We start from the raw sequence: 27187 nt of genomic DNA on the forward strand, positions 1-27187 counted from the left end.
ATGGCTGCAGGTGGACCTAAGGCGTGGCCTCATCTGGCATACCCTCCTCCTGGGGCTCCCTGGCCTCAAGCCGTTGTTGAATTCGGTCTTTGGTTCGGTCTAAACTACCTGCGCTTTGGGAGGGACATGTCCCCACCCCCCTCCCCGCCCCCATCCCACTCCCTCCGCCATCCCAGATCTGACTGGGTGGTGCTCGAAGAGCATCCCGCCTTTCCAGCTCACGACCTGTCCTCCCCGACAGACTGTAAGCTTCCTGGGGGCGACGGCACCCACTGTTTGCTGCCACGCTTCCCGCAGAGTCTTGGGTTTATTAGCACACAGTAGACGCTCAACAGACTTGCACTGAATAGGACTGTTAACCGACTCACCTGTAACTGGGAGATCTGAGAAAGCTGGTTTAGTTGGGATAGCTGGTTCAGCATGGCTACCTGTTGAGGGCCAAAGAGCGGATTCAGGCCACCGTTGTTTGGTGCATACTTCAGCAATGAAACTGGAACCTTAGGATCACAACGGCAAGTTAATAACGTTGATCAAATAACTCAAAACTAACTAAATGTGCTGTGTAGTTTGACTTGTCAACAGAGCAATTAAATCTGTGGACTATTACCATGGAAGGTTGGTTAAGTTCTTGCTTTGCTTTATCGTTCATATAAACTTTTCTGGGTTGACTACAAGAGGACAGGGGTGAAATCTTAAAGCGGCCAATTTACTTTGCTGATGTCTTCTTCCCCTCAACGTGTTTTGCGGAAGGTAGTGGTAAATTTCAGGTGTAACTGAACTTGGACTCATTTTCTTGACCCAACCCACATCCGTTCGTAAGGACAGCTAATTCTGCATTAGCTGCGTCTCAAAGAGGCCAGTCGATGTGATGAGGAGCACCTAACTGTCTCGTTCAAATACCAAGTGTTTCCAGGTACACAGGGGAGAGCACGCCCGCAGTCGCTACCTGAGGGGAGAGTAATGGAGGAGGCACTTGAGCACGGAGATTAGGCTGAGATGAACTAAGAGGTTGTGCTGGAGGCTGCTGCAGGCCCCGGGCTTGTGCTGCTGTGTTTCCAACACCGAACATACTGGGATTGCCATTCTGCAAAACCAAACGACAGCAACAGAACCCCAGTGGGATTCTTTAGGGACGGACATCGCAATACCACACTGTAATGTTGATTTAAACACAGTAACTACAAGTAAGAGAGATCTTATTACTTCTACAAAGCATTCAACAGAGAGCCTAAAATACACGCGTGGACTTACCTGTCTAACAGAATTCAAGTTTTGCATACCCAGCCCTGCTATGGAGCCAAGGGCCTGGTTAGGTAGTGCACTATTTGAAGGGGGAAGCTTCATGCTTTGACTGGACATAAACTGCATGTTTTGGGATTCATCTGCTACAATGCCATCCTGATTGGACAGACAGAAAGATGTGCAACACCAGCCAAGCAAACAAGTAGAAGGGAGAAATCATTGCAGGAACAGAAGAGAAGTCACATGACATTCCAGCATCAACAGGAAACAGGTAGAGAACAGAAGAGATCAGATTAGTGTTAATTCTAGAGTACATAAAAAGAACCAAACACATTTTACGGGATTCAGAAGAAAATACAAAATGCAATCCCTATGCTAAACTGAAACATAAAAGGGAGAATGAACTACAAATCCAGTAGTAGGATTTGGCACTGGATTATAAGCAGTACCTTACATTAAATGCCCTAACCACTAATGAGAAAATTATGCCATTAAGTGTACTGGTTATTAGCCACAGGGGGGAAACAAACAAACAAACAAACAACAAACAAACAAACAACTTACCTTATCAAAATAAGGACTGCGCTCCATGGAAGACTCTTTGGAAATCTGAGGCCGAGAACCAGGGCCTTTCCCGACCGTTCGATTGTAATCACCAATATTTAGGCTATGTTTATCTATGTCCATTCGTTTGTCTTGTAACATTCCTAATAAAGGCAGGAAATGATGTTACCATGTAGGAAGACGATTCAGTTGGCTTCAGATAAATTTACAGTAGAAAGCAAAACATTTCCTCCCTGTGGGAGGACTTCTGCCTTGAGAAGGACATGTGAAAAATGCACTTGCATTTAGTAAATCTTGCATTCCTCACAAGTAAAGTTGGGTTTAGCAGACGCTGCTGTTTTACTGAACCAATTAACCTGAAGTAAATAGGTTAAGATGTCTTTGGTCATCTTTAACCTAAACTTTATAATAAAAACAATTTCCAGTTACAAATAACAAAAACAGCCGCCACGAGAACGCGCCATCGGGACAGAGGCGCGCGATGTGCCGGGCACTCACTGTCCCAAACGTGTGCTCTAATTTCATGCTGGTAACCCTACTCTTCTCACCCCCATTCAGCAGATGGGGAAACTGGAGACAAGACAGGCTCACACCTTCTCCTCTCTCAGGTCTTCCTCTCCCATTACGGTCCACATTCTGCCTTCTCTGCAACCTCAAACTCAATTTTTTATTCCTATATGTATCTCATCTTTAATAATAACCACGTATTGTTTACTGTCTCTCAGCTCCAAATTCACCCTTTCTGACTGCCCAGTCAAAGCACACCTGGGCTCTTTACAGTTTTTCCTTTGCCAGTTGGTGCAGAGGCTCTGTCGGTAGAGGGCGCCGGAGAGACGCTGTGGGAGGAAGTTCGATGTGCTCCCGGCAGCCCCCAGAATCCCCCCCCCCCCATCCCTCCACGTGGCTCTGTAGCAGAGTCTCTAGTGAGACACCGCTCTGCGGACAGATTTAGACCAAGTGCCACCAGCACAACAGCACAGCGACTCGCGTGCCATTCGGTGAGCCATGGAGGAGGCGGGGCCTCCTCCTCACAGAACGGACCCACGGTCCGGATACAGATTTGTTTTTCCTGCCTGAAAACCTTCTGCCATCCCCAGTCTGGCAGAAGGCCTTATATCCCCACAGCACTGTGTCTGACCGTGGAACTCACTCCAGAGCAAAGGGAGGACGGTCATGGGATCACGCCCGTGGATCAAGCGGTCTGACCACATACGCCGTCACCCAAAAGTAGCTAGCCAAACTGACAGGTAGAACTGGTTACAAACCAAGTTGGGAGACAACATCCTTCAAGGATGGGCTTCTGCTTCATGGCACACACTGCCACCCACATCACCAGAACACAGAGGTCTGGGAATCAGAAGGTGAGAGTCGGCATGGTTTCTCTGTTATACCTGACAAGCCACTCAGAATTCTTGCTTCCTGTTCCAGCAACTCTACAGATTTGGAGACCTTAGTCCTCAAGAGAGAGAAAACGCTTCTACGAGGAGACACATCAGGCCGCTGAACTGGAAGATGAAAACGGCACCTGGACATTTTGCCCTCCTTGTGCCACTGAACCGCCAGGCAAAAGGGGTTCATCTGCTGGCTGAAGTGACTCTGATCACCAGAGGAAATGGGCTTTCTGATACAAAACAAGGGCCGCGAGGACTCTAGAACCCAGGGGGTTCTCTGGGGGTGCTCCTTCGCATGTCCGGGCCCACTAGTAAAGGTCAATGAAGAGCCAGAGCAACCAAGAAAAGGCAGGACGATTAAGGGCTTGGATTCTTTGGGAACAAAGACCTGCATCCCTCCAGCAGCAAAGGAACCCGGGGGCGCTGAGGTACTGGTAAGAGCAGGGCAGTGTGGGACGGGTGCCGACAGCAGCAAGCCAGGACACCAGCCACAGGTCTGACCACTCACAGAAACGAGGTCAGTACAAGCTCTGCACGTTTCCTATGGCTTGTTACATGAGTGTGGTTATCTGGATAGGCCAACCTTCTCTCTCCCATTTTCGTTTTATCCACTCTGAACTGATGAAAGTTCCTATCCTATCCAACTGTTGAAAGTTCCCTCTACAACTCGGTCTTTCAGTCTCAAGTGTGACTAACTTTGAGGGGTAGTAATACCGCCAATGACAATGCAATGACTACTGGGACCGTGTGTGTCTCCTCAGTTTGGTGAAAGGGCAGACTTCCTCACCCGTCAGAAAGAGAAAGAGAGCCGCGCCTCGTTAAGACAGAGCCGCTCTGCCACTGTAGTGGGACAGGGCAGTGTGCGCACAGGGCGCGTGTGGAAGATGGTGCTCGAAGGGCGGGGTGAACTGTGCCATGCATCGACCTACCGCCTCTCAGCTCCAAATTCACCTCGTCAGCCCTGGACCCTTTCCGTATCTTTCCCTTGGCCGGCCGACACTGCAGCTTTGTGGGTAGAGGGTGCAGGAGACACCGCTGTCTCCCGGGTGCAGGCACCCCCTCCTGCGGCACAGACCCCACCCTGCCGCGGCACCCCCGGCAGCGGCTCTGGCGGTCTAGTGGCAAAGCGCCTCCCGTGAGACACCTCCCAACGGGGCACAGCTCCTGCAGTTCCGCGTGGGCGACACCACCGTGACTTCTCTGCCACGCGGTGAGCAGAGGCCAGGTCCAGGAGTCTGGACCCCCTGCACGGGCACGCCACCTCAGTCCTAAGGTCAGAGACCTCTCCTTGCCTCTGCTAGTCTATCTTCAGTGTGCTCCTTACCTCCTACTAGGCAAAGCCTCGTCACTCGAATAATTCCTTAGATTTGCATCAAACCTTCCTGTTCAAATCGCTGCATAGTCCGCTCTCCTGCCCGGACTCAGACTAACAGAAAAACGGCACCACCTACTAAAGTTTTCAGGCAAGAAAGTGGAAATCAGCTTTTATCACACCCGCTCCCTCACCCTCCACAATGAATTGGTTCAGACTGGTTACCAACTTTCGTTGATTCTAATTCCTGAATCTCCACAGAATTAAGAGTCTTCCCACCTACTATCTTAGAGTTTTGAAATCCTCACTGGATTTGAAATCCCACTCCAACAAATCTCACACTGGTTCTGGTATCTTGTCCTTAGTCCTCTGCCGCGAATCTTTCCTGTCCTAAGACATTTTCAACCTGCAGCCATAATAATTTTACTATTATTATTATTATTTTTAAAGTTTACTTATTTTGAGAGAGAGAGAGAGAGACAGAGAGACAGAGAGCATGCATGCATGAGCAGGGGAGGTGCAGAGAAAGAGAGGGAGGGAGAGAATCCTAAGCATGTTCCATGCTGTTAGTGCAGAGTCCCACACAGGGCTCAGGTGAGATCATGACCTGAGCAGAAATCAAGAGCTGGGCACTTAACTGGCTGAGTCACCCAGGTGCCCCTATCATCATAATTTTCTTAAAACATAAACCCAAATCATGTCATTCTCCTGCTTCAAATTATTTAATTCCGTGCTTTCAGAATAAAGTTCAAACCCCCCAGCTCCTTATGTTTTAGCCTCTGCCTCATTTCTAGCACCTTCCCTAGGCAAAGCTTCTTCATTACCACACTCCCACCACCACAACCAATTTACGTTTCTTCTCCCACTGCATGGAACTACTTGCCATTTCTCTAGCTGTCTTATACTGTCTCTGTCCTATTATCTGAGCCTTTACACATACCGTTCCCTGAATTACTAAGACTCTATCACCCAACTTGGATGACTCCTCCTGACAGGACTAGACTTGAGGTAATCACAGACTGGTATCACCGTGACCTCAGACCTTGCACAGCGATGTGCACTTGGAAGGCTTATAAACCACCGTACCCTAATGCGGGATGGAGAGCACAGGATACCGTAACGGGAACCCAGACCTCCCCTCTCCTGGCCCAGGTCAGTGCTCGCTTAGTAGGATCATGTCACAGATCCGTTTGTCCATCAGTGATGAATACAAACTCAACCTGATTTACCTCCAGAAAGGTCCATCTTATTGCTCTGTACGTTTTCTTCTGGTGAGTCTCTCTGAAGGAAGAAAATGGGGCATGTTAGCAGGCCTTCATTCATCAATGAAAAGAAATTAAAAACGAAAACCTTTACTTCGTTATTTGTCAAAAGGCAAAGAGGATATGTGACCGATGTTTTTAGCTATGACTATACAAATAAAGAAGGCTTCATGGCCCATTTTACTGTAACCTCCAGCAGACTCATAAGGCCTCAAACTAAGTAATAATTTGTTAAGAAAACAAAAAATTAAATTAGGGTAATTTAACCACCATTATAGGTGGTTAACAGACCACCTGTAACATTATGGGGTATCAGACCACCATTAAAAGGGGAGGGGGCTGCTGGGAAAACACACTTACCGAAAAACTGATATTTGAAAACTGTTTAACGAATGGATTTATCCACGCTTCTTCTTGTTTGTTTCCACCTTTCATGGTTCCCTTTGCAAAACAAAAGAGTAGAAAGCTGCCACGGCCACCTCTATTGATCTGGGTACAGTGATGGATTACTATAACTTCAAGACAATTCCCAACTCTCATTTTTAGCCAATTAATTTCTCCTTCAACCAACTCTTATCCGAGTTGTTAACAATTACAAATCAACTTATTTGATTTTCAACTTCCTTTGCTCCAGTCCTCTGGTATAGCTGTAATGTACAGAGAAATCCCTAAAGGCAAGCAGTCAGAAGGAAAAGACGGAAGCAAAGGGCCTTGATGACCCACACAAGCAAAAAAGGTCCTCGGACTAACGGAGAACTGCTTGTCACACAGTTTCCAGTTTATAACTGGATGGTGCTCTGAGAGCTTACTCATAATTTGGGTCTGTGGCGCTCTCACACCACACTAATGTAAAAGTAGTCATTAGGTTTCTCGGGTTCATCCAAAGAAACCCACATAACGCGTACTTTAGTTATGCTGCATGCGCTGTACTGAAAAAGCACCATATGTTTCCAAATGAAAGACTTGAAAAACTATGATCTGTGTTGCCAAGAACACAGTACCCCAGCAGCAGCTGAGGCTGGGGGCCCCCCCTTCCACCCTGGTGCTGGCCGGGAACAGGCGGTACAGAAACTACCGAGACATGCTTCGAGGGGGTGAATGGTCCACGACATGCCCGGTCGACCGGGAGGCGGGAAGCCACAGGGACCAAGGTGTCCCGTGAATGTGAAGACCATGGGGCCATTCTCAGTCTGCTGCCTTAATTTCCCTTTCCCGTTGCTACCGCCTGTTCCTTCCGACTGTGGGACAGAACACAGCTTCACAGTCCCCCCCCCCCCCCCCCCCGCCAAGTGCAGGTCTCTGAAGCAAGCACCTAACCCTCGCCGTGGTTTCTGAAGTCGTCCTTGATTCCTCTGCCTCTCACTCCCACCCGCACGCCTAACTGGCTGCCAAGGCCTTCTGTCCCTTCCATTTCAAAATGTCTCTCCAATCAGTCCTTGCACTACACATCCATTCTTGCTTCCCCATTCAGGCCCTCACTTCTCACCCGAATGAGTGCAGAAGCTTCCTGAGATCCCCAACTCTGGTCCCTCCTCAGTGCCAATGATCTTTCATACGATCACTGGTTAGCTTTCTTTAAAGTGAGTAATTTAAAAAACCCAAGTTCATGTTGCCTTCTATGCAATTTCACTGGCTCTGTATTTTAAACAGAATAAAGTTCAAATTCTTTGGCACGGTACTGAAAAGACTTTACAACCTGCCCCTTCATCTAACTATAGAGCCAGATCTCTTGTCACCTCTGTCCAGAGATTCCACATTTTAGTATGTCAGGCTACTATTCTCCTTAGCACATCCCACCCCCAGGCATCTTCCAAATTCAAGTGGGCACTCCTCAGAGCTCTCCTATGGCCCCACACTAGACTCTGAGCTCCTTGAAGGTGTAGCTCATGTCCTAGTGGTTTTGAACCCCCAGCACCAAGCACAGTACCTGGCACACAGCAGAGGCTAAATAAATGTTTGCAGTTGCTTTCTAAAAGATTTTTACTAGCAGAAACAAAGGAGAAAGAGTAAAAAGGCTACACACCCTTTCCCTTCTCCTTTTTTTGCCACTCAGACCCTGTAAGGAAAGACAAAGTCACAAAACAGCATGGTCCAGTGGGAAGAACACAGGGTTTGGAACTGGAAGGCCTAAACTTAAGTTCCCGCTCTGTCACTTACTAGTTATGTATCTCTGGGCATGCCACCACCTTTTCCGGTCTCAAATTCCTAATCAGTATTCTATCTCAAAAGGTCATGAGGATCAAATGGCTTATGTAAAATATGGGAAAACACTTCATAAACTACATGGAGGCAACAGGCAAATTCAGCCAAATGAAAATCTTTGTAAAGGAAAATGGCAGGTCCTAGACTGAGAATCCCAGGATTAATTTTTTTTTTTTTTTTTCAACGTTTATTTATTTTTGGGACAGAGAGAGACAGAGCATGAACGGGGGAGGGGCAGAGAGAGAGGGAGACACAGAATCGGAAGCAGGCTCCAGGCTCTGAGCCATCAGCCCAGAGCCCGACGCGGGGCTCGAACTCACGGACCGCGAGATCGTGACCTGAGCTGAAGTCGGACGCTTAACCGACTGCGCCACCCAGGCGCCCCGAGAATCCCAGGATTAAAAGGGAGGGACCCTGGTGGCCAGCTAGAGGAGCTACTGGATATTTTACCTGCAAGGTCCCTCGGGGTGGGGAGGGGGGCGTAAAAAACAAAACAAAACAAACGTTTCTCAAAAAGGCGGCGGGGGGGGGGGGGGGGGGGGGAGGGGGGAGAACCCCCAGGGGAGGGCCTCCCAGGGAGAACGACCTGGGTGGGGACTGGGCATATATTTTGAAAATGGTCCCCAAGAGAATCTGACACCAGCATCCAATACCATCTCTTAAGAACCTGTGCTTTATGTCAGTGGTCTCAGACCTGGCTCTGCATCAGAGACATTTGGGGTCCAATTTCCAAAACTACAGTAGGTCTGGGGTACAGGAGGTTGTGCTTTTAACAAATGCCATTATGATTCTGATGTACCAACAGGTTTGGGGGTAACATTTGTCCACATATCGGAGACAAACCAAACAACTCTGATCATTTCTGGGCATTTCTGTCACAGGACCTTTCGGGGTGAGGGAAGAGCTGAGGACGGTGATTCTGGGTAAAGGGGGGTTGGGGGCTCCGGGTGAAGCGGAATGGGAGATGAGCTGGCGGTGGGATGGAAAGAGTCAACATGGAGATTTGCCCTTCTCTTCATCCCCACCATGCGGGCACCACTCTGGGTGAGGGGCTGTCCCAGGCAGTACTGGTGGAAGGGGAGGAGGAGAGAAATCCCAAGCTGCAGCAGTGGGGAGAAAGGAAGTTCCTGTGGTCTTACGGTTTTCTAGGTGGCTGCCCGTACACGAGGCTACACCTAAATTGGGGACTGCCTAGACTGTACTGGTCGCCATAAATGGGCAGGCAGGACAGCAATTTTTTTCTGAGGGTAAACTACCTTTGGAATTCAAAGTTTCAAGGGCTGTGCCCTTGAAATGTTTACCTTCGATGACATTTTCTTTGTATATGGTGGCCAATTTAAAGATGAGTTAAGCTCTTGAGATGAATTACTATTCCACATTCCAATCTCTACATCCTCTTCCTCTTCCCAGCCAGTGGGGCGATTTCCAGGCAATGGCATATCATCACCACACCAGCCATCTTGCATAGATTTTGGCCCTGATTGTGGATTTGTGATACAAAGAGAAACATGCTTTAATCAAACAATTCTTTCTAGAGGATGAGAACTCATTAACAGGGTGGGGCGAGGCGGGGGTACCTAAAAAAACCCCGCTTTTACTTCCCTTCCCAAATCAACAGGGCAGAAGTGTATGTTTTATACTGAGTTGAAAGTTCCATTAGGCAAGAATTTTTTTTTCTTTTTATAAGTAATCTCTACACCCAACATGGGGCCCAAACCCACGACCCCGAGATCAAGAGTCGCATGCTCTACTGACTGAGCCAGCCAGGCACGCCTAAGCCTGAGAATTTTTTTTAATTAAAAATTTCAATGAAACATCTCCCATGCTTTTACAAACAGAAGGTACCTCAGATGGAACAATGGTAGCCTTCTTGTTCACCCTTAACATTCTGCATGGCCGCGCACAGGGCAGAGGATAGAAAACATTTAAAAGAATTCATTTTGAAATACATTTTCAACGAGCACGGCCAAAAAGTATTGCAAATCGTAAGCAGAAAGTATCTCATCTCTATACTCAGCCTTTGGAAGTCCTACGGGGTGCCCCCCACACAACTTATGGGACAGTGACCGTGTTCATCTAAACAACAGGGGTCCTTCTTGAACTTTGTTCATTTTACATATAATATTCAGGGAATTATCTGAAACCTCAGCCGGACATTTTGGATATGCGTCTACATGACTATTCAGTCACTCATGCTGGACAGCATAAAAGTTGCTTGACCGTTACTAGATAATCTTATTTGGTAAAATGTAATTTAGATTTGGTAAAGTATATGCAAATCCTTAATAGTTAGCACAGTTCTAAGGAAAGGTAAGAAAATTTACAACAATAAAAGAACAAACCAAGTTACGAATTCAAAGAGCCAGTGAAATCATCCAGTACGATAATACAGGAATACATTTACAATATAAACATTATCTGATTATTTACAGTCCCAGTCAATGACCGATCACCACTGTGACAAAATAGCTACCAGGAATTATCAACAACTTACCAGATTTGCTTAACGCTTGAGGACCAACAGAGCTGGAGCCCCACGTGGACGTGCTGGATGCCGCAGCAACGGGCTCCCCCCAGCTGGGACCACTGTCTATGGGTTTACCCCATGCTGAAGTACCATTATCCACAGTTGTGGCTGGAGTAGAAGGCTCCCCCCAGGGCTCACCCCAGCCTTTAGAAAGTGTGGGAAAAGAAGTCATCAGCACATGGTAGGGTGGGGCGGTGGAATAAGGGGCAGTAAGGAATACTTTAGGGAACAAAAGATGAAGACCTTCACATTCACGTATCTAATAATGATGCTGTGATGCGCAAAAACAGATGGCATCTGTTTTATGCAAAGATGATAAGTCATTTCCCATTATGATAGTTTAGCCAGTGATGTGACTTTTTCCACCTCTTCTTTCCTAACTGCCCGCTGGGTGTAGAGCAGACTGCTTCCAATAACCCCGATTATGGCAAGTTATCTTCCTTCGAAGACGAACTTAATTCCTGGGAAAGTCAAGTCACTCTGAGCCAAACCTAGTGAATTCAAGCGGGTGATCAAGCCGCGTAACAGCGTGTGGATGAAATTTATACCCTAAGGGCAACCTTTCAACATCACTGTTCTGGGATAAACAAAAATGAACTGCCAGACTAACAAAAGGTAGGCATCCGATTTTTATACCTGCTGGACAATGCTTCTTAAAAATTCTGAAGTGTTAAGTTGCCCAAAGCAAACCCATCAACATTGTTTAAAAGAACCAAAACAGCCTTTCCCTCAGATACGCACCTGTTTCTTCTAAGAATTAAATTCAAATTAATACAATAAGCTCTACTTGGGAGACTAATTAGATGCTGAGAGGTTAGTTTATGAAAACACTGCTATTGCTACGTCCGGTGGGATTATTATTCAATAAAACCTCCATTAACAAAGACAATGCATTCCAGTGACACTTAATGAAAACCTCATTGTCAAGATAATCTGCAGAGATGGGAATCAGTTCCTTGTTATGGGAGGAAAGTGGAACATACCACCAGAAAAGTATTATCAAATGTGTTAAGCACACATACACACTGTGTGTCTAACAGACTTGGATTTCAGGCCTCCTTAAATAAATGTCTTTGAAGGCCAAATACAGCACCCGGTGTTTAGAGTATTATAGTTGGATGCTTGCTGTATTTCTGGGACTACTGTAGTCAGATAACAAAACCAAGAAGTGACGGCTAGGCTCCGGAGAAGTGGGAAATGTACGGCATTCCCACTCGACACCACTTTTCCGACTCTGCCTTCTGAAGCCTTCCTAACAGAGAATGGAGCGCGTGAGGGTCACAACCAGCGCGGCCACCGGCAGAGCTCCGCTCCCTCATGTTACACACCTTGCCTGTCACCATCTTCCCTAGAAGCTTCTCCTGCATTAGAGCAGAAAAGCCCCTTGCGTGCATATCCAACTACTCTGTGAAACAGATCTTAACAGCAGCGGTAAACGGAAACGAGGCTACTGCAGTCCTGGGGGGTGCTGTGTGACACCACCAGACTCGACCCGGTGGAAACTTACCGGAGCCGCCGCCCGCCTCTTTGCTGGAGATGGCACTTGCAGACGGGAGCAGCTGCTGGACCTGTGCTTGCTGGTCTGAACGGCCGCTGCCGTTCGGGACGTTTCTGTTCCACATGTTCACATTTTTGTAGTTGTACTTGCTTGGGTCTCCCCAAGCTGAAGTTCCGTCATCAATCTCCATTTTGCGACGTATGGATTCCGGAGATGGTTCCTCCCAGCCTGTGGGCTCTTCTTCCTTTGTCGGGGCTGGTATAGGTCCTCCCAGCCAGCCTGTACCGGGAGGTTTGCCTGTAGCTGGCGGGATCCCCCAGGATCCGACAAGGTCTTGTGGCTTGTTCCAGTCTGGAGAACCGACTGGCTTCGACGAATCTCCCCAACCTAGAGACTGATTAGACTTTGGAGGATCTCCCCATCCCTGGGAAGGATTAGGTTTAGAAGATTCATCCCATCCTGATGAATTATTTGGATTTATGTTATTTCCCCAAGTAAAAGAACTAGTTTTACCAAGTTCGTTCCAACCGGAAACGGACCGGTCACTGTCACTACCTCCTGAGCTAGATTTCTTATTAGCCTCACCCCAATGGTTACTCCTCGAAGTTTCTCCCCAGTTATCGCTGGCGGACACGGCCCACCCTTGGTTTGATTTTTGCCCATCACCCCACCCCTGTTTGCTCTTTTGCGAATCATTCCACGTGGACTTCTCTTCTTTGCAGTTCCCCCACTGATTGCTCTTGACCGTTCCTGTAGCAGCAGAATCATCTTCCCATCCCCCCTGGCAGTTCGAGCCTTTGGAATCTCCCCACCGCAGAGCAGGTTTGGGATCTCCCCACCCCGATACAGATGAGGTATCGTTACTAGTAGGGCTAGTCTTATCTACACACGCCCCTGAGTTAAAAGTCTGTGTGGCAGAGCTTCCCCAGGCCTCTGTCCCATTGTCAGTCTTTCTTTCCCCTCTAGGTGAAGTTTCGGTGTCCCAGGCAGTATTCTGCTTAATCGGAGTCTGTCCCCAACCAGAGTTGGAGAGGACACGTGGATCCAAGTCAGTCCTGTTCACGATGCTTTGGAGTAATGTGTGCTGATCAATTTTCCTCCTATCTCTACTCTGACTTTCCCCAGTTGCTTTTTCCTCGAGGCGTCCAGTGCTTTCTGTACTACCTTCACTCTCCACTGTTCCTCCTGTTTTGGCCCACACGCTGTTCTGCTCGTTTGTCTGGGATGTGGCAGCACCCTGATCCTCTTCCTCAGTAGATTTCCATCCGTTTGTAAACTTCTTACCATTGCCGTTTGCACTGTCATTGGAATGCTGATTGCTAGGCAGTTTGCTCCACTCCGCGCCGGGTAGATTAGTGCCAGTGTTTTGTGCGGGAGCTCCCCACCCTCTTCGACTTCCTCCAGAACTGGCGCCATTCCCGCTTCCCCATGACGCACTCTGGGAACCCGCTGCCCCGGACTCCCACACGCCTCCTCCTTTATTTGCGTTAACTTGAAAGTTAGTGCCCACAGGCCCATTCATGCCAGGCTGCATTAGAGTTGCATTCACAGTGTCACCATTAGCTTGGCCGTTAGGGCTCGAACATTTGTCTCCAGAGTAATTAGAACCATAGGCACCCCACGTAGTACCGTAAGAGCCTCCACTTTTTGACTCTCCATTGCTAAGGTGAGAAAGGGAAGTGCCATTCATAACTGACGGAGCCTGTATCTGAGGAGGATTCATTGTGCTCACACGCCAGGCCCCTGTATTACTAGGCAGTTCATTATTCTGTACTGAACCGGAGTTTGGTAAACTAGAGGTCATAAAGTTAGTAGTGTTATTTGGTCCAGTCATTTCAGTGGTAATATTCTGAGGTTGACCACTGAATGAAACCTTCTGTGTACCACTTACTTCAGATTCACAAGTTTCCTGAAGGCTTCCCCAGGTACCATGGGTGGCAGAACCACCCACTTTAGAGTTAATACTCTGATTGTTAGGCATCTGGCCTATGGTACTGCACTGAATATTGATGCCGGAACTACCGCTCCCTACAGGCCCTTTTAGGGCAAGTCCGTTGTTTTCTAATACTGGCCAGGCACCATGGTTGCTAGCTGGATTCAAAGTGCTTGGATTTAACCCTCCATTTGATGAAGAACTTACAGTGCCCCAAGCATTCATTCTATTGTTGCTACTTTCTGATTTGCTTTCAGGAGCATCCACAGAGACCTGACATGTGCTTATTATGGCTCCATGGGAAAAACCCCATGGCCCAGTACTACCTCCATGGCCCACATTATTGCTGCTGCTACCAACCACAAACTTGTTTTGGGAACCAAGTCCAGTGCTATTCCGAAGGCCATCTTTTTCACCACCTGTGTTCCCTGAAGCCATGATAGTGATGTTTCTCTCTGATTCAGAACTGGAGACAGAATCAGCATCCATACATTCTGAAGCCAACTCTGGATCACTGCCAGGGACTGAGGGCCATACTTCTTTCTCAGGGGAGTCGTTCACAACAGCATTCTTACAATTTGTGCTAGAGTCACTCGGAGAAGACACAGGTCCCCGCTGCGAATTTTCATAATGGGATCCTGAAGTATTGTGGTTTAGATCTAGAGTAAAGGAGAAGTACAAAAACACTTAGGCTTAGGAAGGGTCTGAGAAAATGATAAGTACATTATAAATGTATGTGGTTCCGCAATACTGACAAATACGATACTTGGCAGTATGGTTACAAAGGCACTGGGTATATGCCAGCTGCCAACGTTTCTCATCCAGCTGTTAATCCCACACGGGAAGGGTATTTTGCTGCTTTGTTCACTGATGTTATCCTAGAAGCCTAAAGCAGCACCTGGAACATAAGAGCCCCTCTCAATAAATATCTGCTGAATGAACAAACTGTTACCTTATCAGCAAAGAAAAGAATTTTGGTGTCAGGAAGGACTAGGTGATAGTAAACGTATTAGGATAATGAGGCAACCCAGGCCTAGAGGCCTGACATGAGAAAGAAGGGGTTGGAAAGTAGATGGGTAAGGACAGACAGACAAACTTGATTAAATGTATTAGAAATATACTAGAAATGCCTTCTTGTCTTCCCTTTCTTAGAACAGCTTTTCCACACAACTGTTTTTGGGTATTATAACATGCTTATAAAAATTACAAAGTCTTTTCCATTATATTTCCATTTCATTAGTGTTTATACTCAACCTGAAATACTGCACACAAGTCAGCATTATTTTAGTTCCATTCCCCTTTATAAAAATTTAATTTACTTTCACAGCCATGTTTTTTTAGAAGATCACAGAATTGCGATGATTAAAAAATCAAGGGCAGACACTGGACACTATTAACGACCGAACAGTCATATAATCCTATACTCTTGGCCTCACCGCTGTATCTCATCATCTAGTTATTTTGCCGCAGGTAGGGGGCAGGCAGTTCTCATGTTTCTAATACCTTCCCAGATTCATTACTCTCATTCGGCTTAAGGATCTGGTAGTTAGAAGTTTCTCAGAGATGCTAACCTGCATAAGATGTCTGCATTTAGACTGCCTTTAGGGGGTCGCTTATGTTGTAGTTCTCGACTAGAATGGTGATCAGAATCCTATGTGGTGCTTCTAAATAACCCACGGGTTCAAGTCATATCCCAGACCCAATGAGCCAACCGCCAGGGGCTGGAGGCCTAGAAAACAAATATAACTCACTATCAGGATGTTGCTAATGTGGAAAACCAGGTTCACCTGGTATCATTTTGTCTCAAAGCACAACCTCCAAGCAGCAAAACATTATGAGCTAGAAAAGAGTAGCAGAAAAAAGGACTAAAGAGAAACCAAAAGCATGTATATAATTCACTAAATACATGAAATTTAAAGTTCTATGAGAGACTCTGGTCTCCGCTCCCTGTTTGAGAGTCAGGTTTTTTTAGCTGCCAAATCAAGTTTGCCATCTTTCATTGCCTGTGAGAAGGATTTTTGTCACAAAACACAAGACACCGAACAGTCTGTCTCGTTGGGCAAAAACAAGCCAATACACGGACTAGCATCTGCACCGCCAGCAACATCATTCAGTACCATGGGTCATGTGTTTTCTATACATTTTTGTCACTGACTCCTTGGAACGACCCTAGAGCACAGCTATTACCTTCAACTTTGTAGATGGGGAAATCGAGGCCCAGAGGGTAAGTTATAGCACAGGTGAGGAAGAGCGGATTCAGCACTTGGGTAAAAAAACTAGGTGGCTAATAACAACACAGCTGGAACTCTAGAGACACAGAGGTTCAAGTCCGGGCTCTATGCAGCAGCTGTATGACCAAGTCTACAGACTGGGGACACAAACAGTACCACGCCACCCAGCCGGGAGCTACACTGTCCTGTGTGAAGTATTTAGTTCAACACCAGCTTCGAGTAACTGCTCCACGGAGCGCCAACTGGGTACAGTGAGTAAGAGCACAGCTCTGTTGCCAGACTGCTTGGACTTAAAAGCTGCCCTGCCATTTACTAGCTGTGTGATCACAGGCAAGAGGCTCCGTCTTCCTGCAAATTAGTTTCCTCATCTGTAAAGCAGGGACGATAATAATACCCATCACAAATAGCTGGAAGATTGAGTGGTTAATAATTAAAAGTGCTTTGAACCATACCTGATCCAGAGTAGGTACTTAATAAATGAGGGCGGTTATTATCACTAATTAATATATAGTGACGATTACTGGGATTTTTCAGTCCTGTCTCCAAAGCACATTTTTCATTCTATCACGTCTATCTCAGGAAGAACAAAACTGGAAAGCATACAACAACCTGCTTACTTTAAATCTCTACATAACTCACAAAGAATGCTAATTCCTGAATTATTCCCCCACAGGCACCTCCTCTCAAAGGGGGAAAAGAGTTCCTGCTTCTTTATTGCTTTTCTTCATCTCAGTAAGTTTCCTAAAACCTAAGATTTATCCTTGCTTGCTTCCTGAGCGTGGCAAATCCTAAACACTGCCAAGCCCCAAATCCATCCACATCTCCAAATCTAAATAATCAAGCTGCCGCCGCCGCCACCGCCGCCGCCGCCGCCACCACCACCACCACCACCACCATCATCATCATCATCATCATCATCATCTCAAAGGCTAGAGCAAAAGTACTTGTTTCCATTCTTTGTTTTTCTACAAGCGCGTGTTTTCTTGCCACTTCCAAACAGCAGGAGTAAATAAGATCAAGAATGTTAGACAAAACTACCTAAGCTGAAAATAAATGAACAGACCTGGAATTTAACACTTAAACAGCAAAAGCATTCCCATAATGACAGGAAAAAGGTAGGATAGGTGTCGTCAACACTAATACGCAGCCTTGTGCTGGAAGATGATCCAGAAAAAAGGTAAGGAGAGCAGACAGGAAACAAAGCAGGTTAACATGTAAAAGCAATGGTTTTCCTATACACCAGAAATAGTCAATGAGAAAATGTGATTAAAAAAGGATCCTAACTGCAACAGCCACAGAAACTATAAAGCAGCTTGGAATGAAGCTAACAAAAATATTTAGTCATTTATGATTACATTTGATTGCAGGCCACAGAAGACAACTTGATTAAATACAGAAACTTGTTCCTGAATAAGAAGATAATAATAATATTCTTTCTTAAAGTTTAATTCAATTAAAAGAAATTGCCAGCAGGAGTCTGTAACTTGGTTTAAGTGACTTAAAGATTCATGTAGAACATAAGAGAATTCCAAAAAAAATCTCAGGAGTGGGAGAGGGCGGGGGGAACCGCATGATCATGCAACAGCTAGCCAGTGCTGCACTGCCCGAATGTCGAAGCTTTAACCGAACAGTAAAAGCAAACCAGAAACAGATCCAAGCATTTGTGAAATGTTAGCATTTTAAATCAACAGGAGAAAAGGAATATCCAATACTTTAAAAAGATTTCTTGAAATGAGACAAATTTTGTCAAAAACAATTTCATATGATTGTGTTAAAAGATGAAACCATGGGGGCGCCTGGGTGGCGCAGTCGGTTAAGCGTCCGACTTCAGCCAGGTCACGATCTCACGGTCCGTGACGGTCCGTGAGTTCGAGCCCCGCGTCGGGCTCTGGGCTGATGGCTCAGAGCCTGGAGCCTGTTTCCGATTCTGTGTCTCCCTCTCTCTCTGCCCCTCCCCTGTTCATGCTCTGTCTCTCTCTGTCCCAAAAATAAATAAACGTTGAAAAAAAAAAAGATGAAACCATGAAGTCACCAGTGAATGAGAATTTTTTATACATAAAATGTAAAAAAAAAAACCAAAAAAAAAACAAAAAACAAAAAACAAAAAACCCACAAAACAAAGGACCTAGATCTGACTATTTGCCCCAAATGCGAAGCCTTTTTATGTCAAAATACATCAAAAGCAGCAAGCAAACAAACAAAAAAACCCCCCAGCAAACAGCATGATACATTTTGCAAACTAAATTCTATCACCTTTAATGTTAGTAAAAATTTCTCAGAATCTAGTCATGAGCTGGTTTGGAGGTGGTGGTGGTCTAAATGTGTCTTTTGCTATATATTTCTATGTATTTTAGGAAAAGTAGAGATCCATCAGCACTTATTAGCTAAAATTCCATTTTTAATCTGAAAACTATTTGATACTTTCAAAAAAACCTGAGTATTTTGAAAACTGTTCACCAGGGACCTTTTGGTTATGAAAAACGTGCAGTTTAGACAGAGGTGGGGAGATCCTCGTCTAATTAAGCTGTAAAAAGAAGAGGGTTCCTCGGCGATTGCAACTAAAACATTTCAGAGACTGAGATTATTTCAGAATTGGGAGAGGTCAAATTTTTAGTATGTTTCCCTTACAGATAAGGAAACCAAAACCCATCATCACAAATGATCCAGAGGATAAACCCAGAGGAACCTTATTAACAATCCTGTTAAGTTTTTCCAGGAAACAGCAAGCAACAGCGAGACTGTGAAACCCCGTGTTGGCGTGAGGAAAGGGGACAGTGGAGTTTTACTGAGTGTGGTGCAAAACACAAATCTGTACACACGGCAATGATGTAGGCAAACTAAGATCCGTATGACTGTGCTTTAACTGCAGAACACTGGAAATGCAAACTACCACCGGCTCCTAGTCTCTCAAGGGTGCTGGGGGCAGCTCTAGCATCACATCTCAAGAAGAAAGGTGTCACTTCCTAGAGCCTCTGCACAAAGATCAAAGCGGGCATGTGCAGGCAGAGCACAGACTGGCTATAATTCAAGTGATTTGTAAATTAACAGTATAATCTGCTCAGGAAGAATTTACATTTAAGAAAGTTCATTTACTTTTCTTATTAAATATATAGCATATAACAGATTTAACAGTTAAACATGTGCTTTCTGCCTTAAAGACTTCATTCTCACCAGAGGACAAAGTCCTTCAGAAGTAAATAGTATTTCGGTGTCATAGTATTTCTGGGAAGGATGATGCAGTATCACTGGGAATATGAGAGGCTGACATGCACAATTTCAAACAGCACTCAAGGGACAAAGTCTAGAACGTTTGTTTCAGTTATTCTGGCCTCTAGTCCAGGGGCTGGGAAAACTTTTCCCGTGAAGGTCCAATTAGTGAATATTTTAAGTCTTGCCAGTCAGATGGTCTCTGTGGCAACCACTCTGCCGCTGTGGCCTGGAAGCAGGCATAAAAACAATGTGGACACGAGTGGCGTGGCAGTCTTCCAGTAAAACTTGACTGGAATGGGCTGCAAGCCATCCTCTTCTAGATTAAAGAAGACAAAAGCAATACTACCAACCAAATGTGATGCACGGATCATGGCTGGTTTCTGGTTTGAGACACGAGGTGAGGCTGCTGGGAGACAACCATAAAAGACAATCTCAGGGGTGCTGCTCCAGACCAGATGGTGAGTGCCTCGATGGGGCCAGTGGTGATGGCCATCCCCGGGAGAGAAAAGCTGAGACATGTGGGAGATGAACCAGCAGGACCTGGACAACCAGTGGCCCGTGAGACATGAGTTTAAGATTTCTAGATGACTGGTGCTGGATGATGGGGATGCCAACCTTCTGAGCAATGGAACCCAGAAAGAGACACTGGAATGTGGTCGGATGAGAAGTTCCATTTTGGACGTGTGGGGTTTGAGGGGCCTCACATCAGCTGAAGACATCCAGAGGACATGAACCTAAAACTGGGGAGAGATCTGAAGCAAAGCCATGGGGGGGAATAAAACCTGAAAATTGGTCAAAGAAAAGGGAAAGAATGCAAGAGCTTTCAGGAGGAGGGCGCGATCAACAATAAAAATGTAGGTGTCTATTAAGATAAAAACGGAAAAGCCTGTTTTTTGCCACAACTAAAACTAAAAATAAGTTAGTCTGGATTTGTCGTTCAGAAGATCAGTGACCTTAGGAAGAGCTATTTTAGTCAAGTGAGCAGGAGCCAGACTACAGAGGACTGAAGTGATGTATCAGAGAGTACAAATATAGACCACTCTGTGAGACGGTGGAGGAGAGAAATTCTGTGATTCCTCAGGAGACTGGGAGTTTAAATTTTTCTTAAAAAGATGATACAAGCTTAACTAGGTTTATAGACTAAGGGCGAAGAGGTGCGAATAGAGAGCAAAAAGCAGAAGCTCCGGGACAGCAAGGACATGAACCACACTGAAAAGGCAGTAAAGAGCACAGGTGGATGGACAATATTTTCATCTTGAAACATCTCTGGAAACCTTAACATTCTCTTTTTCATTAAAACTGCCCCATTTCTTGGTCATTCCCTATGATAGCTCAAATGACCTTGAGATTTCTTTAAAAAAAAAAAAAATTTTCAAACGTAGTAAAGGCTATGAAAAGTAATGCAGACAATACCCACATGCCCCTCCCCGTGAGAAATAACTAATACAAAAAAGTCCTGTGCACCCTTCTCTGACCACATCTCCTTCCTTCCCCAGTGAGTCACCGAGGGTAACCACTCAAAATGCTGTATCCGAACTCATCTCTAAGCAATACAGAATGTTGTTTTGCAGGCTTTATATTTTATATAAACGATATCCTACCATAAACAAACAAAATGACATTCTTGGAAGAACCAGCGGAACTGTGAACACGAACTACGTATTACAAGATACTGAACATGTCCCCTCTTTGTGCAGGGGTGGATCGTGGCATCATGGTTGCACAGGAGACGATCCTTATTCTTGGGGAACTGCCTGTAGCAGTATTAAAGGTGAAGTGTAATGAATGTGCACGTGTGTGCACATGTATGTACACATGATGGGGAAGTGTACACGTGAAGGCAAGGAGGAAGGTGAGGGAAGGAGGTGTGTATGTGAAGTCAAGGTGGGAATCTACTAACAACCGCTGGATCTGGGTGCAGGGTACATGGGGATTTGTTTCTCTATCCGTTTAGCTCTTTGTCAGCTGGATAATAAAACGTGGGTCGGAACACTTTGGCCCCGTAAGAACAATACTGCTGCCAGCCCTGTTAGATGCATCAGCGCCGCCCAGATCCTTTATTACCTAAAGGCCTCTAGGTCCCCCAAACTGAAGTGTTATTTGGGCAGCAGCAAAGCCCGATACCCGAAGGCTCTAAGTCCCTTGGCACGGACTGAAAGCATCATGCGTGTTTGAGGCCCGGCCACAAATGGGAAGCTGGGCACGCAGAGCAGTCTGGTTTGACCAGCGCAGCAGGGTTCTAAAGGCTGGCACAGATATTTCGGAAGGGTACAAAACTCAGTACAGTTGCCCCAGTTCCCATCACTCTTTCTTATCTTCTACTTCGCTTACTTGCTAAGCCCGCGAAGGGGCTGAGCTTGTGACCTCTGATTCACGAAGTACCTGTTCTCATTTAGGTGAGACCCCTGCTCCCTGACTGCACTGAATAAACGAGAAATGAGTTCTGTGAGGACAAGGGAGGTGTATCCAGCACTCCTCACTTTTATCATGAAAACTTTAAGCAAATAGCTGCGTATTTATTGTATGTACTGATTAACATGTCAAATCATGTCCATTAACTGCATCTGTTCGGGAAACAAAAATGTCAAACACGGATACAAAAATTAAAAGTTAAGATCATGTTCGTACAATTCTGAACTGCATGCGGTTCACGACACCACAGCTTTTGTGTCTGTGGACTACTGCTCAAGCTGTTTATAACATAGGCTACGCCGCTCCTCACTGATCACTAGCCTAAGCTCGAATCTGTAAAATGAGGCTTAAATGTGTTCGTGAGGTGTGTGCATCGTAGTGAACACCTGCTAAAGGTCAGTCATTACTGTTGTAAATACCCCTCAGAGGCCAGGGCAGGCCTGACAGTCTCAGGCGGCTTCCCTGGCTCACAGACACCCGGTGGTCTCTTACGTGGCTAAAGTTGCTCCTACTCCGAGTAGTGCCTACAAAGATGTTTTAATGTAAACATGTGACATATGCTGGTAAGGGGGGTTCGCAAATGTTTTCAAAACAGATAAAAGCACAAGTCTGGTTTCTCTGCAGAGCACTCTGCCTTTGTCATTCACAAGCCTCCGGGCTCAGCCGGGCTCAGCCAGACTGCCGACTGCCGCACCCTCCTGGCTTCCGGCTCCACCTCCACATTAACGCAGTGCCCCCTCGGAAAGTCCTTGGAGAAATACGCAGGATACTTTTCCTTTTCAGCCTCTGTTGAAGATTTCTTCCTATGCTCACATAGGCCTTCTTTTCATCTGAATGCACATCTGTCATAATTGGGGATTTCTGACCACTACCCACTTTTGAGAAAAACACTCTTACACTCCTATTGGTCCATTTCAAAAACACCTTTGTTCTTTCATTTCCCAAACTGAAAAAGCGTATTCAACATCATACCATTTTCTAAATTTACTGGCCCACTTCCCTGTTTGTTTTGTGAACTCCGATGCCACCAGTTTGGTGTATAGGTACTCGAGCACATGTTGTGTGAGTAGCCTCTCCTAAGGTTTCAACCACACTTTTAGAAAACATGCTGATGACTCAATACATCTGTTCCCAATCTGATTTCTCAGATGAACTTCATACCAAATTAACTGCTTGGCATCATATATAATGTCTAAACCAGACTCTTCTTCCTGAAAAGTACAAGTTCTTCTGTAAAAGTTTTGGGGAAGATAATTCATTCAGCACCTAAACATTAGGCGCCAAGCTACATGCTTAAAACACATCGCACAGTTTAATCCTCAAAGCAACCATATAGGTTGGGCATTAATGTCCGTACTAACAGATTAAGAGAATGTCCAAGTAAGTTAAGTGATTGGGCAAGCCCACACAAGGGAGTTAAATGGCTGGGGTGTGGGGGGAGGGGCGGTGGTAATTTACGTTTGCATCCTTTCCAATACTAATGTGCTGCTCTGATCACCTATGCCAGAAAGATCACATCTGTGTCCTCTTCCTCCTTCCCCACCACCGTGCGGTATGGTGCCCAAATACAGCACGGCTGTCAGGAGCACAGCTCTGGAGCTGGAACTTGAGCTCTGCCCCTCATTAGCTGGGAGACACGGTAACATGACGTGCAGAGGAGTTCCTGGTGTACATAGGACAGCACAGAAAGAGAGAAAGAGAAAGAGAAAGAGAAAGAGAGAGAGAGAGAGAGAGAGAGAGAGAGTAACTCTTGCCGGGATGGTTAGTAAAGGCTGCTCGGATGAGACGCAGGCTCGTAGCGCAATTAAGTGACATGTCCAAAGAGCCGGGATTTAAAAGCCAGGTCCATTTGGCTCTAGAAACTTTGTTCATAACCAGGATCTGCTAGTGTTTGCATGTGTGGGAACCTTGATTCTCCTCAAGTCTCTATCTGGCTTGTAGTAAATGCTTCAAAAACAGTTTGAAAAATGAAGGGACAAACAAACCATCAGAGCCCGTCAGAACATGTTGAAACAAACTGAGCTTTGAGAAAACTGTAATCACATACACTTCCTGCCTCACCACCCTTGCTGATCTGTGGCAATAACTGAATGGGTGTGCTGTCTGAATATAATTTCCACGTGCAACAGTCTTTTAATGGCACATGGTAACGGAGTGAGGTTAGGCAACTTAGCTAATGTCTTGGTGCCCCAGTTACCTCTGTTGAAAAGTGAGGATAAGAACAACTTATGCCTCACAGAGCTGTCAACAATTAATTGTAATAATGTGTAAAACTGCTTAGCACATCCCTTGGGGGAGGGTGCTCAATCTGAGCTACAGTTTTATCGATTTAAGCTATAAGCTACTTACTAAAATGGGTAGAACCTGGAGGGACAGTGATTAATCATTTAAAAGGCAGGATGGGCAGTCAGCTTACAGGAAACATTTTTAGGGTTCCCCATTCATAACTCCCTGCACGGAACTCTTATTTGCAGACACTGATGAACACAAATACACCCCCCAAAAGCCATGAATGTATACACTTGCTACGCTGCTAATGATGACAGTGGGAGTCTCGTAAGAAATGCCTTCTCTCACCTGACTGGTTTTTGCTGTTCTGCACCTCTCCGTTATTTTGTGGCTGTTGATTTGTTAAAGCACTGCTTTCTGACTGGCTGCTTAACACTTTAACAGCAGATCCCAGGTTTGCTGCTATGACAGGAAAATGCTGACCCCTCTTTAGAAGCTGTTTGTGTTCCTGGTGGCGAAATCGTGGTGGTACTTCTCGAGGATACCGAGGCAAGGCCTGTGGTGGCTGCGGCTGCGGCTGCGGCTGCTGCGGCTGCTGTGGCGGCTGTGGCGGCTGCTGCGGCGGCTGCGGCTGCTGCGGATTGTTGGCTGTGGCTCGCTTGGCATTATTATTAGTGCTGGTTGCTGTGGAAGTGCCGTTATTAGAGTTGGCAGGCTGAGGCTGGCTTACACTGGGCTTTATCTGTTCTGGCACTAATCCCAACAAAAGAAAAGGGGTGGAAAAGATTAGCCAGTAAAGTGTACCTCCACAGTAAGCCATCTAAGTAAAAAGGCACTAAGAAAAACAACCCTAAGGGAACGGAAAGTTCAAGTGCGTGAGGATATCCTCACTCACAGGCTAGGGTTTTCTTAGGAGAGAGTCAAATTTTACTTCTGCTAACTACCTCTCCAATAAGGGCATGGACATCATCAGCACCCCCTGGCCTGGACAGCTCATGCTCACCAGCTCCGTCCCATATTATTCTGATCAGAGAACAAGCACCTGATTGTGCAACTAGAGAACTCATAGTAGCTTCAAGAACAAATGTGCTGAATTGAATTTTGGTAATCCTAAAAGAATCCTCAATTCTCTGGAAACTGTTCTTAATCTGCCTCATTTTTAATGTGTTTGGTTCCTATTCTTCATCTCTGAAAGACTGAACACAAGTAACAGGTAGAAAGGATAGAAAACAATCTGACAGTTTCTTTAAAAACAGACAAAGTTAACAATATTTTTTGCTGTTAAAACATAAAGTCTCAAATAGGACAAACTCAGAACGGGGAAGTGAATACAAAGATAACAGAATGACATCTATGAAACTAACCAAAATGGGAGAAGTAACATAGATAACCTCTCTTAAGCAGAGCTGAGAAATAGCCATTTGTCTACTGTATGAACAATCTGAAATTATAAAGTGTATTTTTAGACCCTTAAGAGAGATCAAATAAGTAAACAAACTGATGGAAAGGACTCAAGCTGGTGAAGATATACCTAGTCTCTAAATTACATAAATGCCGCGTGGTATAAGAACTTTCAGTGCTGGATGGACCCAGGTTTTAATCACAGGGCTGCCTTTACTGAGCTCTGTGTCTTTGGACAAGCTGTATAGACGTGACCGAGCCTGTGGTCTCCCCCGTCAAATGGGGTAACACCTATACCCTGCAGAGCTATCCTCGAGTTAACTGTTACTGCTTACAGAGCACCAAGTATAAGGCGATACAAACAACGGGTATCTGTTAATGATCGGCACAATACCACCTTTTGCGGCCGTTTAACGTTTCCGTGAGAGTTCGACACATCTTTACAGATGCCACTGTCAGACAAATAAAGTGAAATGTATCCATGTGACCAGTGAGGATGCTCGGAGAAAACGCTGCCCAAGGGTTGAGAGCTCCAGGCCTGAAATTCGAACACTGCCACTAGAACTGGGTCGTCTGTGTGTCTTTCACCTTGCCCGTACAGGCAGTGTTGATCTAGTACCCAGCACAATGTAAAAACTCCACAAGCAGAAGCTATTCTGTGGACCAAATACAGGAAATATTTGTTAAATGCCTACAATGCGTATGATGGTGTGATAAAGAGGTCACCGGTATCATTTCCAGCAGCTACCTGCTCCCCCGTCCCCACCCCCACCCCTCGCAGCTTTAGAGTCTCCTTCATGTAGGTCTCGCCTCACTAACCACCTTCTATCTCCCGGCCACTGGTGGAGTTTGTCTACGTCACTAATACTAGTATTCTTTAATACGGGATCTGGTCTCTTATTTTCTCATGTGATTTTGATTCCTCTAAAGTAATACAAGCAAACTGTCATTCAGGAGGACTGCACTGAAAAAATTACAAAATTACATTCCATCTATTGCTTGGAATCCCTTCCATTCTTGAAGGCAATCAAAAAGCCTCACATTAATAATTTGAGCCAAGTACATTCTAGGTCTAATTACTTTATATATGAAACTTTTGTCTCCCAGACAATTTAATGCTCCCGGAAAGCAGCAATAATGTATATTCCTCTGTCACAAGGAAAACAAGGCACTAGAATATTCTAAAGTACCTCTGAAACCAAAAAAAAAGATAAAGTACACATAACTATGAAATCATAAAAAACACAAAAACTCCAACTCAACCTTTGCATGTTTAGTACAGGTTCAGCACTGTATCTGGCAACTGAATGTAACCTTGTAATACGGTTATCCACTGCTAAAACACAGGCTTGCCTGCCACTGTATTACTAAAAGGAAAAGACAAGATTGTAACAATTTAAAACCCAACGACATTATTTATATGAGACAGCAACAGGAAAATGGTCTTTAATACATTCAAGGAATTAGAAGATAACCTACAGGCAAACACTTGTGAACGATTTATGTGAATAATGTCGGAAAACCTTAACACTATGCCAAAAGTGACCAGGAATTCAGAAGCAGTATTTCCGTCTGTCACCCGGCAGCCCCATCCCTGCCTCCAATTCAGAGAGCTGCTGTACTCCTCAGTCGAGTGTCATGGGGAAAGTAAGGCCAAGATAGGTCCTCATTTCTGGGGCCAGAAGAGTTAACTAAAACCAGTAAAAACATTAAGACGATGTAACTACTGATTATAAAACTGAACTAAATAATCTGAAGTGAAATCCCAGATAT

At 45.5% G+C, this 27187-nt stretch overlaps 1 protein-coding gene across 13 annotated transcripts in view; it reads right to left on the minus strand.

Annotated features, from left to right (window-relative positions):
• TNRC6A (trinucleotide repeat containing adaptor 6A) overlaps window positions 1-27187 on the minus strand; it is a 201274-nt gene that overhangs the window by 22421 nt on the left and 151666 nt on the right. For 4 of the 13 annotated variants that reach the window (XR_015245648.1, XM_086692683.1, XM_086692681.1 and 1 more), the window contains 11 exons: window positions 24362-24766; window positions 12008-14590; window positions 10468-10644; window positions 9275-9450; window positions 7795-7827; window positions 6132-6212; window positions 5739-5790; window positions 1807-1949; window positions 1252-1398; window positions 947-1084; window positions 369-497 (listed from right to left, as the gene is read on the minus strand). Coding sequence is in view for 12 of the 13 variants with exons in the window: in XM_086692683.1 (XP_086548809.1) it covers window positions 369-497; window positions 947-1084; window positions 1252-1398; window positions 1807-1949; window positions 5739-5790; window positions 6132-6212; window positions 7795-7827; window positions 9275-9450; window positions 10468-10644; window positions 12008-14590; window positions 24362-24766 (4064 nt within the window). In the remaining variant the exon portion in view is untranslated. The remainder of the gene's footprint in view (window positions 1-368; window positions 498-946; window positions 1085-1251; window positions 1399-1806; window positions 1950-5738; window positions 5791-6131; window positions 6213-7794; window positions 7828-9274; window positions 9451-10467; window positions 10645-12007; window positions 14591-24361; window positions 24767-27187) is intronic. The other 9 variants (XM_086692689.1, XM_086692688.1, XM_086692690.1 and 6 more) reach the window with 6 other exon arrangements.

Source organism: Puma concolor, chromosome E3 (genome assembly GCF_028749965.1).
Source record: "Puma concolor isolate L17-30 chromosome E3, mPumCon1.1.hap2, whole genome shotgun sequence".
Classification (NCBI taxonomy): domain Eukaryota; kingdom Metazoa; phylum Chordata; class Mammalia; order Carnivora; family Felidae; genus Puma; species Puma concolor.